General features: G+C 46.7%; 4 protein-coding genes across 4 annotated transcripts, besides 4 other annotated features; all 4 read right to left on the reverse strand.

The window, feature by feature from the left end:
- Positions 1-15,215: part of a sequence feature (sequence corresponds to BAC RPCI93-4F7) that runs on past both edges of the window.
- Positions 127-9,795, reverse strand: Tb927.6.3670 (hypothetical protein, conserved; the record flags this gene model as incomplete). The annotated part of the gene is made up of 1 exon (XM_840392.1): positions 127-9,795. The coding sequence occupies one exon, from the start codon at positions 9,793-9,795 to the stop codon at positions 127-129; it is 9,669 nt and encodes a 3,222-aa protein (XP_845485.1).
- Positions 10,362-11,102, reverse strand: Tb927.6.3680 (hypothetical protein, conserved; the record flags this gene model as incomplete). The annotated part of the gene is made up of 1 exon (XM_840393.1): positions 10,362-11,102. The coding sequence occupies one exon, from the start codon at positions 11,100-11,102 to the stop codon at positions 10,362-10,364; it is 741 nt and encodes a 246-aa protein (XP_845486.1).
- Tb927.6.3690 (pre-mRNA cleavage complex II Clp1-like, conserved) lies at positions 11,437-12,708 on the reverse strand (the record flags this gene model as incomplete). The annotated part of the gene is made up of 1 exon (XM_840394.1): positions 11,437-12,708. The coding sequence occupies one exon, from the start codon at positions 12,706-12,708 to the stop codon at positions 11,437-11,439; it is 1,272 nt and encodes a 423-aa protein (XP_845487.1).
- Positions 12,739-12,761: a microsatellite.
- Tb927.6.3700 (hypothetical protein, conserved) lies at positions 13,093-13,923 on the reverse strand (the record flags this gene model as incomplete). The annotated part of the gene is made up of 1 exon (XM_840395.1): positions 13,093-13,923. The coding sequence occupies one exon, from the start codon at positions 13,921-13,923 to the stop codon at positions 13,093-13,095; it is 831 nt and encodes a 276-aa protein (XP_845488.1).
- Positions 13,916-13,966: a microsatellite.
- Positions 14,307-14,391: a sequence feature (AT_rich).

Consider the following 15,215-nt stretch of genomic DNA (forward strand, 5'->3'; position numbering starts at 1 on the left):
ACACAAACCATTTGCACCACGTGATACCAACAGAAACCAAGCACGAATAAGAATTTAGACCTACCCGCGGACACAAAAAACTCGGTGGCACATCACAAGAACAAAGAAATGAGGTATTTGTCAGCTCTACAACCCCTCCTCGAATACGCCGCGCTCTTGCTGGATCCACCGAGAAAGAAACACACCATCACACTGCCTTCTGGATGTGTCACCCCGCTGGGGACGAGAAGCGCTTCCCTCCACAGACAAATTCGTGCCGTCACTGTTGTTATCATCAGCATCACCGCCCTCCCCACCTGAAGCCGCAGACCCGCACCTTTCAACGCAACCAACGAACATGTGGTAAAGTGCCCATAGCGGCATGTCACATTGCTCTATAACCCGCGGTAGAAGTTCCTTGCTTATTTTCTTCGCCTCCTCCACGGTGTTATCAGGTTGTGTTACGGGAACCGTAACATCGAAGTAACACCCCATCAGCACTCCCCTCACGGTAATAAACACAAGTTGCCGCTCTAGCATGCACTGGGGTGCAAACACATCATCTACCACAAAAGAGAACTCCACGCCTTTCGCCAAGAGTGCCGTGATCAACGGTATCTCACGCAACTCCTCTTCAAGACATTTGGAAAAGAGATCTTTCGATAGAAGAACGTTGGCGTATTTTTTTGACGGGAAAATAGAATCTTCCTCAATGCAAACATCATAAAAGACCCCTGTTGAGATACACACCACGCCCCTCTGCGATATCTCCACTCTCGTTGGATACGGGCGTGGTGCGAACAAATAACTGTAGCCATCCAACCGCACACTCAAGTGCCCGTTAGCTAAGGAAGCCACATTTACAAGGACTTGATGTCTTTCATCTTTTCCCTGCAAGCAAACAGCACCAATGCGCACTGTATTGAAATTACCCGTAGCACCAAAACCTTGAGTTGATAAAGTGACTAAGACGTCCCCTTCGATTCCATCCAACGTGAAGGTACCCCGTCCTGTCAGCCGACGCTCAACATACTCCAACTGGAGCTCAAGAGAGAAGTACATAGGAATACCTTCCATCCAGCTCACATCAACACCTTTTTGCAATGACCCAACAAGTTTGTCGCTCAGTGTAACAAGACTTGCAAGCGGCATTTCAGACACTTCCATGGATAGCGACTCAAAATTCCGGTTTAGTGCAACACGCTGAAGGCGACAAACAAAACTACCGCAGGCTGGCACCACCAATGTACCACTCAAGTTAACAGTCGGTTGTAGGAAAGACTGTGGCTGGTGTCCTAGCACGGCGTTAAAGTTAATGCTTAAATCACTGATAAAGGCATCAGGAAAGACATCCCCGATATCATATCGCGCACTGGGTGACATTCCCGAGATCAAAATCTGTTCATCAGGGTAACCAATGCTGCCGGCCAACGTCAATTCAATAATGGGTTCCGTCCCCTCACCACTATCAAATTGCGTGTCATACGATACAAAGTTTATTCTCTTATGCTCCGTTACTGGCAATGCCATTTCCGATGGATCAACATTCGTAGCTTTCATACAAAGCTCAATCTCAAACACCATATATCCAATCACCAAACCTCGTAAGCCAAAGTTGATATCATTCCCTGGTAACGTGAACCGAACGGTTGCATTAGGGCTATCCATCGTTGGCGCAGAAAGAATTATTTCCGTTTTCGTATTTTCCAAAAACTGCAGGGTGTACAGCAGTAGCAGTTTGTCGAAAATGGGACATGGGCAAGTTGCGAGGGAGGTGCGGCGGATAAAATTCACGCCAGGAAACAGCTGCATTTGGTGGTTGAGGGGTAATGGAGAGCACCCAGGAAACGTCAGTCGGTACCTCGGCGTGAACACTAACGTATTGAGTGTAAACGCAATGAGTACCGGTTGACCGGAGAACCCGACATGATAGAGTAGAGGTAGTCTAGGGAAGTGTTCAATGGCCAGCCAGTTGATTTCCTTGATTTCCACTAATACCATCACCGACGCAACGTGCTCATTTAATGCATTGATTTTTTTTGTAACCAGCAAGTCCGTGTTTCTCTGTACGTGCAGAGACATGCTCCACAAAATGATTACGAAAGCACGAGCATTATGGAATCCGTAAAAGCTCTCTGCTAGCGTACCACCCTCCACAATCTTTGGATAAAACCACGAAACGCTTTCCTTTTCGATGGAAAAATCACGAGACACCAACATTGGATTAGCAATTAACATGTTCAGCTTATCCACGCCACAGGAGTACCTTTCTGCTACCGCATGCAGTAAATACATGAAATCGTTTCCGGAGCGCCTTTCCGTGGATATGTACTTGTTGTCCGGAAGGTTCTTTGCCTTGGACGCATTCCTAAACACTTTACTCTGAAACGCAATATATTCTGATTTAAACCGCATGAAGTATTGGGCGATACGCCCATGGTGTTCAATGTCCTCAGGCTCACGGAGGCCACTAACAACGCTCCTTGCTTGATCGTAGCCTGCACGGCACTGTTGACAAAATTCGTCTTCATGGCTATAGGCAGCATTTTTCCACGTCTCGTACATGCTGTCACTGAGTGGACACCGTAAAAGGGATGATAATTTTGTCCTTGCGCCTTTCTCGAGTGACCAAAACACTTCAAAAAGCTCAAGAAATGACGCTTTGGGGATCCCCTTGAATCTCACTCGCCAGTATGATGTTGGAGTGTCTACAAAGAAGGACAATGAGTTTCCTTTTGGCGAGAAGGGTCTCTCCGCCACGGGGACGTAATCTACTCCATTGTTACTTGTCTCAACAACTATAACCAACACCTCTTCTTCCATCTCTATAGCTTTAACGATCTCCTCCTGTTGAGCAGTTGAAGCCTTACTGATTTTCTTCCCGGTTTTCTTGGGAGCTCGTGGAGAAGAAGCGGAAGTCACCTCCAATGCTGCTAATTTTTCTAATTCCGCCTCTGCGTCGGGATTGGTTTCAACACGGCCGTTGACAAACACCTGCTTGAAATGTGGAGATGTATCGCTGTCAAAAAACCATGAAACAGAGGCTTCCGTTTCCATCCCACGCGAACGCAATACAACAGTTTTTGCATTGTTATCAGACAAAAATATCGGCAACCGCACTTCATCGAATTTTTCTACTGCCATTTTCACATCGGGCGCCTTGGAGAAGTCGTAGCGAACGAATGCTTTACCGATAAAAGAATACCATTCAGCTTGGACATCGCACTCCTTTTTCCAACTTATAAAAGGCCCTGATTTAGAACTGAAACACGTTTCCTCCAGATTATCTTCTGCAAGAACGGGTCGAAGCCGCCAGTGCGACGACATTCCTCGTGGTTTCCACCCTTGGCGCACCTTCCGAGAATCTGCACTGTCATCGTTCCTCAGCGTAGCAACCGCTTGCCACGAGGAACCGTCAACAGAACGCTTTTCAACTACAAATGAAGAAAGTGGCGGCAACTCCGCCTCAACAGCAACTACCTCGGTACAATTTCCCCTCAGGTTCAGGTCCTTTCCACTTGAGCCGGCTGCAATATCTCCCTTTGAGTCCACATGGTGGTAAAGGGTTGGTTTTGGGGTGTCGAATCGTATGCTACATATTCTTAGCGGCGAAGTTCCCACACGCTGTGTGACCCGAAGTCGCCAATACTGACAACAATCGCTTACATCCCATGCTGCCTGCGCTAAGTTACCCCGAAGATTAAACGTTACCCCAACACCTCGCCACTCTACCGCATCGGAGCTACACTCAACCACGAACGCAGTGTAGGGACTTTTGTTTTCATGGCATATCATGCAGACACCAACAACTTGCGTGGCGTCTTGCTTGCTGTCAAGAACTATTGACGACCCAACTTCTGCCGGCACAACCACGTTTGCCACAGTATCACCGGAGGACCCCACTTCACACAGTACGAAGGGATCCAATAAACAGCTTAGATACAAAGAGTCCTCCAAATAAACGGACGGACCCGTATACTCGAAGAAAGTTAAGTTTTCGTATATCGTGCTTTGTTCCCGTGCCTCCAGTTCTACGCTCCAGAATCGACGGGGTCCCCTGGGATGCCATGCAGCTCTGAAATAGTGGTCATGACTGTGCCACGTGCCGCATACCTCCCACTGTTCACCATTTGAACTGCAGGATATGATCCACATCACAGGTCGCGGTTTTCCAACACAAATACATGAAAACTCCATGACGTCAGACGGTTCCCTTTCCCCATAGTCTACTATGAGGTGCTGTCTGACAACCTTAGTAGCCCCGCTCTCGTCGACGGGGTTTTCGAACGCAACTGTGACCTTATCATCAACGAATAGCGAAGACATGGGTCCATTCAATGTACCGCTGCAAGCAACTCTTACCGGCAAAACTCTGGAAGAAACCGAAGAAACTGTAAGAAGCAACATATGGAAATACAATACGGGATATTCGTGCCGACTGTCCACCTCCTCACATTCCAAACTGAAACGCCAGAACCTCCGTGAATGGTGTCCAACCCTCTCACTCCCCCAAATTGTCCGACACCGACTAGTTATTTGATGATGTCTTCCCACCGTTTGCCATAGAACACCATCATCGCTGCACTCCACCACCCAGTTATCGTCGCATGGTTCTGAGCTCTGCATAGTCACCCCAACCAACAGCTTTTGGTAATTTTTAAAGTCAAGATTGATGACACAGTCGTGCCGCCTTATTCCCCATCTCAAATACCACGTAACGGGGAAAAATACTTCTGATTGAGAGACAGGCTTAGCCTCCGTTAGGTTAGTTATCCCTTGTGTCTCCACGTCAAGCGCTGCCACAAGGTCCTCACAAAATGTATAAAAACGGGTTGGATATTTCGGGAACGAAGCGGCGCAGAGAATCTTTTTACCCTCAAAGGCAGGATGACGGAAATAGGTTGAGTTGCTCAACCTCATTGGTCCCTCCACAAGTTCCGATGTTACGATGTTCCAGCGAAGAACATGAGGGGACTTGATAACAAAGACCTCCTCCGGTTGGCTCCATATCTGGACAATATTCTCCACTTCCTCCATCTTCCATGGCAAATCTTTAAACATCGTCGCAGCGCTTTGAACACCACCACCCCCAGATGCGAATGCCCCCTTCTCAATGTCCCATAAAATAACATGACTTCCGCTAATGAACGCGACGATGTTGGGGGTCCTCACGTTGGGATAAAATGCCGCGTTAACCCCTCTCAGGAATGGTGCAGGCAGTGTATCAAATGCAGGATGGGCTGCTATCGGTACCGCACGATGGCCAACCACAACACCATTGGAACAATCTAATTCAACAAAGTGAGGGCCGCAGAACAACAGGCAGAAATCCCCATTTGGAAGAAGAGGAAGTATGCAATGCCGCTCGAACCAACCTGCACTTGTCGACGTTGTGAAAACGGCACCAGGTGTCAAACAGTTTAATATATCCCTTGCTGGCGAAAGGAGACAGGGTGCATCGATTGTCACCAACGTAGACTCCAATGGCGGTAGTGCAACGGTGGGATCGACAGGTATAGTTCCAACAACGTGCATTACCTCGTACAGAAGAAGACGCACAACGCCCGTGCCAACAGGCAGTTTGCTGACGAAGCGCACACGCCAAACGCACCCTACATGCGATACGCCCCAACAAACAGGTGTGATTGATGATGTAATAAAGAAATGTGCGTGTCTTACATACGCGATCCCGTCATCACTACTCTCGAGAAGGACTTCAACGGGCGCGACCTGAAGAACTCGGGGTTCTATGCACGACAGATTCAGTACAATCACGAGCGCGCCGAAGGCGCAGGGATTCATAGGATCGTACCGAACCTCGATAGTCTGGGAAGGTTCTCCCAACAAACTCTCCTCAGTTTGTACAAACACCGCACTTTCACACAGGAGCGGTGCGACCGTGGTAAAGTTATGGGGTAACACAACTGACAGAAGGTTTTCTGCGCACTCCGCACTCTGAGTAAGAGTACTTGTAACTGTACACTCCCTGTGAACGCTTCGATGAGCATCACATAAAATAACATCGTGAACACTGCACTCTGTTTCCAGCACCGTTCTACATATACTGCCAAGTGCTGTCATCGTATTTTGTCGAAACGCCATCGGCAGTCTCGACAAAACGGAAGAAGGAATGGTCTCAAACCGAACCTCGCACTTCGCGTCAGGGGAGTAAATGAAGTTTTTTACGGTTGCAACACGTCCACAGCGACCAATAAGCATCACCACCATCTCCTTCTCATGTGTAATGGAGCTCCCCTTTCCGTCACCGTTATTGTTGTTTGCACTGATCTTTGCCGTTGTCCCCACCAAACTCTCTTCCCTTGTAGACCTAATACTCCCCATGCTCGCCCAATTATTGTTATTATTATCCTCTTGCTCTTGGCTCTCTTCCGTTTCACCACTTTTCTCCCACATCAGCATCGTCGCCATTGGGCCGTGAGGAAACACTTTCGACAGTGACGGTCCGAATATGGTTTCACCTGCGTTACCCTTCCCATGATCCCCAACTCGCATCGGTCCTCCAACAAGGCACCTTTCCGTGATGTTGAACACAACGTATTCAAGCTGACAGAAGAAAAACACGAGCGGCGTGTTTGCCACCGGAACAGCGGCATTAATTCCTGAAAGAAACTTTTCTGGTAGCGATCGAAACTGTTTGTGACACCTCAATTTGAATAAACCACCACTACACCTCTGGCGGTAGCTATCCCACTCCAACCACTCCTCACCACAAAAAAAATATGCAGTTCGTGGGTTGACTGGGGAATTGAAGGCACAATCAAATCCACCCATAAAAGGAAAACTGTTCAGCCCCAACGTCTTGGACATGGGTTGTAAGGGAATATTCATGGAACGATTCTCCACGTTGAAACAACACACGTGGTCTTTGATAAAAAACAGAGCATATTCGGTCAAATTTCCATCCTTTGTGCAAAGACAAATGGAATGCCATGTTTCACCGATGAGTGATGGCGGAACAACCTCAGGTTCCTGTGCTAACGCCCGTGCAGTAATCCCTTTTTCCATTTGTGCTGACAAGGGAAGCACCAACCGACCTCCGTTGGGTTTAGAACGTCCCCCAGACTTCCTTTGCGATTCCGCCTCTTTCCTCATAAAGGACCACATACCCAACAAATCCTCATGAAATGGATCTTGTGTTATGATAGGGGCATCTTTCTTGCGGTTCGCCGGCCTGGACACACGCTTAGTCAAACGTTTTTTTTCCACACGATCTACGGGAAGAGACGAAGACAAGGTGAGCATAGTTGTAGACTCTGAGAGTAACCCCATAACTTGATTCCACTCAATATCACCGCTGCGTTCCCGGACATGTTCACGAGTCGCCGTCCCACTGCCCATCTGTAGACGTGCTGGATAGGGTGGAAGATTCACCAAATCATGTAGAAGCCGAGCAACCCATTCCACTGCGTTAGGACCAAGTACCTCGCTCAGGTAAAAGAGAACAAGGGAGCGAGTACTTTCAGTGAGACAAAGCTGTCGCAGCGTTCGCAGAAGTTTCCATTGACTTTGCGAAATATGGCACTCACCCGTGCGGTATGCAAAGAAAAGTAACGCAGGTGGAAACCGAATAGCTTCCGAGAAAACTCTCGAGCCTTCAAGCCCCCCACCGTCGGTTGACAGGCAAATATCGCTCATGTAGTTGAAAGCTTCATGGAGCACTTGACAGTTCTCCACTATGCCAATAACTTTCTTCGGAAGGTACCGCGAGGCGTGCAGTGAAATCTTCTCACCGTTGCTCAAAGCAAAGACATTGGAATCAACAAAAATACACGCGTCACTGGATACATAGAGGTTAAAAACACTGCGGGGCACGTAAAAGAATCCACGATTCCCCACATTCTCCCCGAAGTTGCTTTGGCAGATAACATAGATGGTGTTGTGTATGTTTGTCTGCCCAACGACCTTAAGGGTCGTGTGAAATGAACGACCCATGGGCGATTCATTTGGTATCACACCGTTCGGCAGTGCGAGCCACTCTACGCAAAAGCGCATGACGATAAGTATTGATCGCCGCATTTTACGAAACGCCCACAAAACAGCCCGTGTGTTGTCAAACAAGTTCGAGTGAGGGCCATCGACAATAAACAACCCTTGACGACGTCGCGAAAATGCAGCTCGAACCAAAGTCTCCATGTCAGCTACCTTACACCACTTTTCCCATAGATAATAAAAGTCTCGTGTGGGTCTTTCTTTTCGACGGTTAAACGGTGCCGATTCCACAGGAAGGCAACCGACCATCAGCGCCACTTCACACGCATGCCGCAACTCCATTCCCAAAGAAGTGGGAGGTATCTTAGCTAAGAAACGACCAACCGCATAGATCATATATGGATCAATAGCCACACCCTCGATATCCGTCATCGCGCTCGCAACAGTAAGTGCACAACAGGTGTCTTCCCCAGCCGCATCGTCAATGTAGGCAGAAGCGAAGTTGATAATAGAAAAATCGTCATTTGATAACTGGGTCAACGGAATATCCAGCGAGGATAAAAGACTTATGCCGGTCATACTGTTCGTAACCTGCACACCGCCATAGCTATACAACCCAAATCGTACAAGATGCTGCACGCACAGTTGAGAGCAAGGTTTGAACCTTTGGTGTTTTATCATTACTCTTGACAAGTGAAGAAGCGCCGACGGTCGCAGATAACAGTCCACCGTTACGTCATCATGGAGTTGAGATAAGAATCTATACGCACCATTGGACAAACATAGAGTGTGATTTCCACATACGCTACACGCATCCGCATCGTCATGGTTCTTCCTATGCATCTCCTCAGCGTCACTGCTGTCAGCTGACGAGCTGTCGAAACACCGTGTGGCTCCCGATGAGGCAGACGATAACGGGTTTACCACTTTCGTACTGCCCTCAGCGTTCAATTTTTCTGAATTTACGCGCTTTCTCTCCAGTCTAGCGACATTGTCTACCAGACAGCGCTGCAACGTTGTATTCCGAGGACAAGTGCCCTTAACACCGTGGAGGTGCTCGCTCAACACACTCTCAATCATGATCACGATATCATCGCTCAGTTTATTCTTGCATTCATAAGAGCATATGAATAACACACCATTGTTCGTATCACAGCATACGAGCAAGGTCCGAAACAAAACTCCCAGCGCAACCTCGCAGTAACTCTCTCCACGATTCATGAGTGCCTTCGAAAGCGCCAGGAGAATCTGTCCTTCAACCCTTTGGTCAGGGGAATAGATGACAGCCCTGTTGCAAACCAAACAACGGGAAGCCACTAACTTCATGTTCGCATTGGAAAAGCACTGCCGTTGTATAGACAGGTACTTGGGTGTGTCCTTGTCCAATAGGATTTCCGTCAAGCAATTGTTTTTTAATGCGAGGGCGAAGAGCTTACGTCCACTGCTCACACTCAATGGAACGTCACGTAGGTCAATCTTTTGCAATGTTTCGTGAAAACCAAGGTACTGCAACATTTGAGCGATATCTTCCGCAGTCAACTTACATCCTCTCATGGACAAACTCGCAACGGAAAGGCGCTGTAGTGTTGTGAGAATAGGGATGATACCGCGTTCACCCAAGTAGCCGTTATCAAAGTTGAAAACTGTCGACCCGGCTCGTAATTGCTTTACAAACGCGTTGTTTACATTTATTCCAATGCGCGCACACTCCGAACGGTAAAACCTCTCAGCTTCACTGACTGAATGGATCCGATTCGAAGTGGTTGAGCTTGAAGGCGAAGGTGGAGCTAAGGGATCCACTGTCTCCTCACTGGGGGACGCGGCCAAACACTTAGTGGCCCCTTTCAAGTTTTCTTCCCCTTGCATTAATGACTCTTTTCGCCTCTTCTTTTTGTTTTTATCGTTTTTTCCTTCTTCCCCTTCTACTTCCTTCCTCCACTTTAAAAATAGATCTAACCTTTATATTAACCCTTCGGTGGTCTCTAAATGGTAAGGGACTGTGTGCACCTTGTTTTATTATTTTACCTTCTGTTTCAATTTATGTGGTCCTTTTCGGCAGCACGCGGCCGTGCAGACGTACGGACTTTAATATTTAGTTACCGACGTAAGTGAGCACGCGGAACCCCCGTCACAAAATAATGAGGAAATAATAAAAAGAAATTAACCAGGAGAATATAACATAAAACCCTCACTACCATGACAGTGCGACCCCTCTCCTCCTCCTGGTACGAGGAATAATTATGTTGAATTAGTAAATAGAGAGCGGCTCACAAAACAAATGCTTTTTCCTTCGTTCAATACCAACCTTCAAAAAAAAAGCGTGGCAATTAATTTACCCTTGCCAACTTCGCACACGACAATCACATTGCCTCTGGTGCCAACAGTTACACCTGATTGATGGATATGGTGCTGTCAAAGCTATTTTTCCTTTTTTATTCTTGCTTTTTATTTGCGTCTTCCCTTTCCCCAGCCTGAGAACCTATCGAGTGGTGTTTTAAGGTTCCGACTAGGCGCAGTTTATTATTCTCCTCTACGAAAGGGGAAGTGTTGCGGATTATATAAGCCGACACGCCAGCCTCCAACCCAGCAGAGACGATAGCCTCCAATAGTTCCTCGCCACATTCAGGAATCATAACGGAAAATGAAGAAAGGTACGCCCGCAAAAGTATTTGAAGGGGAAGCATTAGTAAAACACGTGTGGTGCAGCATTTTTTGGTCCCGAGATGGCGGCGACGGTACCATAGTTTTGCAAGTGTGAGCGCCACTGAGGGCATTTGCCACACGAAAAAGTCCAAATCCCACTCCGATGTAGACGAGAAGGCATAAACGGCGTACGATGCAAAGCGTCCCGGAGAAAAGAGGTCCAACGTTCGCAAAATCTCCGACCAGCCAGTGAGCGTGTAATCAAAAAGGAAACGTGGGGTTGTCACCGCAGCAAGGTACCGCACTGGGCAAATAATCACTGAAACACCAATTTCTAGTCCCTGGGAAGCCACATACGAAATCATTGACTGCTTCGACTGTGAAACAGAACCTCTACGACGTAGCACATACTGCGAAAACAGGCCTCGTCCCGTGTAGTAAGTGACAGAATAAATAATGAGACGTAAAAAAGATCCAAAGACCAGCCGGAGTGTCTCTACACGCGAGTCGATAGTTGGTAGATGCTCCATAACATCTATGCACAAGACTAAAAATTGACACTGCCAAGTGGAATCCTTTTGTGTCTTCAAAACATCAAATAACAAGAAGAAAAGCAAAAAGCAATGAAATTGGAAATTGGAAGGGAAGTGCGGCAACAAACTTGTGCAACACACAAACTAAAAGAGATCAGCGTTGCAGTTCGTAAATCGGAATGAAAAGCAGACGAGAAATGAAGCAGCGTGCACATGCGCGGACAGAAGAAAATAAAAAATTATAGTGGTTGAACGGGACACAGTTACAACAGAACAACACAGAACATGAAGTTTTTCGCACCGACAAGTATGAAAGAAAGAACTGAAATTTTCATGGGGCTTGTAAAGGTGGCACTTTATCCCGTGGAAGCCTGATAGTCGGCGAAACCAAAATGAAAGGTTTGGGAAGCGTACCCGCTACCGGGGAGAGAAACGAAAAGAATGTTTCCCCTACCTCCAGAAGAACAATAAACCCGGCAACATTTATATCGTTGACTGCTTCTAGGGAATCTGTCCAAGAAACAGCAGCTAAACTAAGAGGTTCAACGTCCTTCCAGGAAAGAGGTTCCAACTTTAAAGCGTGGATGAAGTGAACGTCCTTTACGTAACAAACAGCTCTGTAAGACAATAAAGGGGTACGTTTCGTCCCTTGAAAGTAACTTACAATTTGCTCTGCACGCCAGCTGTCGCGAACGTTACCCTTGCGCTTGAACACTCCCGTTTGCTTTGGGTATTTGAGAAAAATGATTTTCTCGTCGATCACTGCATTACGCAAGGTTTCTGTAAGTTTGTTACCTGAACCACAGACTACAACATGCGTGATACTGAACACGGAAAGTAGCTGAAAAAGGAGGTCAAGCCCCATGTCAGTTACCCACCCCATAGTATTCACAATAACGCCACCGGCAGCAAATTTTGGGGTGGCCAAACTAAAAGATATAATTCCCCGTGCCAACGATGCACATAGATCCAAATATCGTCCTCGAGTGGAAGCATTTACGGTTTTATCACCAAAGAAGGCCGTTAATGGCATCACCGTATTAAACCCCTCATCAATCGGTAAATAGTTATCAACAAACGCTGTTGCAACACTTCCTGGGCAGGTAATACCTTGTTGCCCAACATCCACGTCCACAAGGGCAACCCCATGAACCTGCGATGCGACTGCCATATTCGCAAGTGAGCGGCACAAACTACTCTTCCCGGTATTCACGTCACCAACTACGAGGACACGTGGGCCCCATGGCCCCTCCTTCAAAGAGTTTGATGACGTGCCTCCAGGATTGGTGTCGTTTAAAGACGGTACACCGCGTTTGCTGGCTTCATGGCGCGCGAAATCAAGCACAGCATGGATGTCATACACATCAGTACGAATATATGTTACCACGCTGGTGAAATCCCCTCCCACGTGAAGTCGACACGCCACAGGAGATACCACTGGTATGCTACACATGGAAAAGTCGTAGCGGGTATTTTTTTTTAGAGGTGCACCAAAAATGGTCGCTGCTCCATCCGTAAGTACAACATACCCCGAACTACGAAAGCGGATTTTTAGTTCTTTGCGCTCCAAATTGAATTCTTCAGTGCGACAATTAGAAGACATGCCGCTGCTATTCACCACGGCCAACGAAAGATAATAATAATAATAATAATAATCTATCTCCGGTCTCCCTTCAACCGTTTGTTTCTTCCCTCGTACTGTGCTGGTAATCGCGGTGCTTGTGTGTGTTACGGAAAAGGGGAGCGCGAAAGTAATCCAAAGTTATTCGATGTTTTCGAAAACGAAGCCCCTACCTTCACTTTGAACCGAAAGAGGAAAGCGAAACGACCCACGCACCATCATACCGAAGTGCCAATTGGGCCGAAAAGAGAAACATAAATACCCTCGCAACAACACATGGAAATAAGTAGTGAAACCCATAAATGGGGGTATAAACGAGGACGAAACAACCAATTCATAGTCCAAAGCACACTGACGAGCGCAGCTTCAGGGGAAAAGTTTCAAATTCCCAGTAATGGGATTAACTTCACTCGAGGGAACAGGTCCAACAGCCACAACTACTAAATCCTCCTCAATATCTCTCACCGCACTTGGAGGATTCCCCACAGGAACACCAGGAGCATCACCACGGCTTCTGCTGCAGCACGGCAATCCACGCTCCTGTGCACTCACCAAGACACGTCGCAATGTTTCCACATCGGGACCTTTCAGTGCTATTTTTGCGCAACCAACCATGTTCCACCACAGATACCATCTTTTCCACTGTACGCATGCCCCATCACTTTGTATAGTTTGAGCGAGATGCATAGCTGCACCAGCGGCGTGCGTGGCCACCTCACTGGCAGGTGTCTTCTTACCGTCACAACGGATGACAAGAACCATTTTGAGACCAAGCTCCTCCATTCTCTCAAACCCGCTGCTTCCAGAAGAATATGAAGTCTCCTCCTCGTCTCCCTCGCTGGACTCGGCACTGTCGCTGCTATCACTATGCAAACATTGCTCTTGAGATTCGTCAGCTGATTGCTGCCCCAGTTTAGATAAAGTAGCCGCACGTTCCTTTTTCAACAGTTCTTTCAACGCCTCGCTAGCACGATCGATCCGCGGAGGCAAAGGCTTCTGTTTTCTAGTTTTCATTTGCCACACCCCAAGTTGCGCGACAACCCCAGGGAGAATGAAGCCGAGGAAGAAACCAGCCAAACAGGATAGCAAGGTTTGTATGCTGGTTCCTGTATCCCCCAACACGTTTCCCTCCAACATACACCACTTTAAACAAGCGAAAACACCAAACAAGCAAGTGAAAAAGGAAGGGATACACATATATATATATATATATATATATATAGATAGATAGATAGATATAGATGGACATAACGATTGTACAAGCGCTCATCTACAGTTTCAAATCAAGCATGTGGCTGAAGGCATGAGCACGCGTTTTAAGTGCTTATGCCCTCATGTGGCTGTGTAGTAGTGAATGTATAAAGGTTTGAATGACAAGGTGTATATTAGTTCACAAAGGAACATGCGCCAAAAGAAATCAGGTAATATACTTCAATGCACGACCGCAATGCCTTGAAAAGCTAATGTGTTTATTCTACAGATATACATACGTCGCACCAGACCACAACACATGAACTCACATACACACTTCGTCCCTCTTTCGATCCGCTTAACACAATTTGCCGCACCCACAACAATACATATTAACATATATAAATATATTTATGCATATTTGTATATATGTATTATTTCTTTGATTATTTGATTATTTTTTTTCTTTTAAAAGTAGAAAGTGAAAGGAATGATTAGCAGGAGGAAAGTTGCTGCTACCAACCACGTAACGCTGACTGTGTTTATGTGTGAAACCGCACACCAGATGAGCTGGGTAGCATAGTAGGCCGCAAAAAAAAAAAATGGTGATTGTAAAAAAAAAAAGGTAAACAAAGCGATTGATAAACGATGGACAAGGTAAGCGAGGGAAAGAATGCCACAAACAAAACAACAGAGAAAACGAAGGGAAAAAACATGAATGTTCAGAAATAAACAAACTAAACGCTTTAGAGAACGCATCGGGTTGACGCTGGCAAATGCAGCCAGAAGAGATATACATCGTGTGCTATATATCTGCATTCACATGCTTGTTTGCTTGCTCGCGCTCGCCAGTGCGAACTCTGTTTTTTTCCCCCCTTCTCCCTCCATGTGGCATAACGGTAAAATACAATTCTTCTGCTTTCTTTTTGCGGCTCCTTTGTGGATGAAACCCGGGGAACACGCAGCGTATCGTCCACCGCCCCTTTTCCGACATACCGGTATCTCACCGTTGTCGATATGCATTATCCAATAGCATAAACAAACCAAATTATTTCTCTCTCTCTCTCTTAAGAAAACAAAAAGTAAGGAGTCAGAACGATGACTGTTCTCGCTCATTAACCCCAACACAATAACTGTTCTATAAATAAGCATAACAAAAAAGGTAAGCACTGAAACTTCCGTCCCAGGGAGGGTGTAGTCGTAATTCCCTGAACTTCATAACACCGACCAAAAATGAAACAAACTTGTTCACACAACACCTTACCCAATGTGCCTTATAAAGTAAAAAAAGACAACGT

This window comes from Trypanosoma brucei, chromosome 6 (genome assembly GCF_000002445.2).
Source record: "Trypanosoma brucei brucei TREU927 chromosome 6, complete sequence".
Taxonomy (NCBI): Eukaryota; Euglenozoa; class Kinetoplastea; order Trypanosomatida; family Trypanosomatidae; genus Trypanosoma; species Trypanosoma brucei.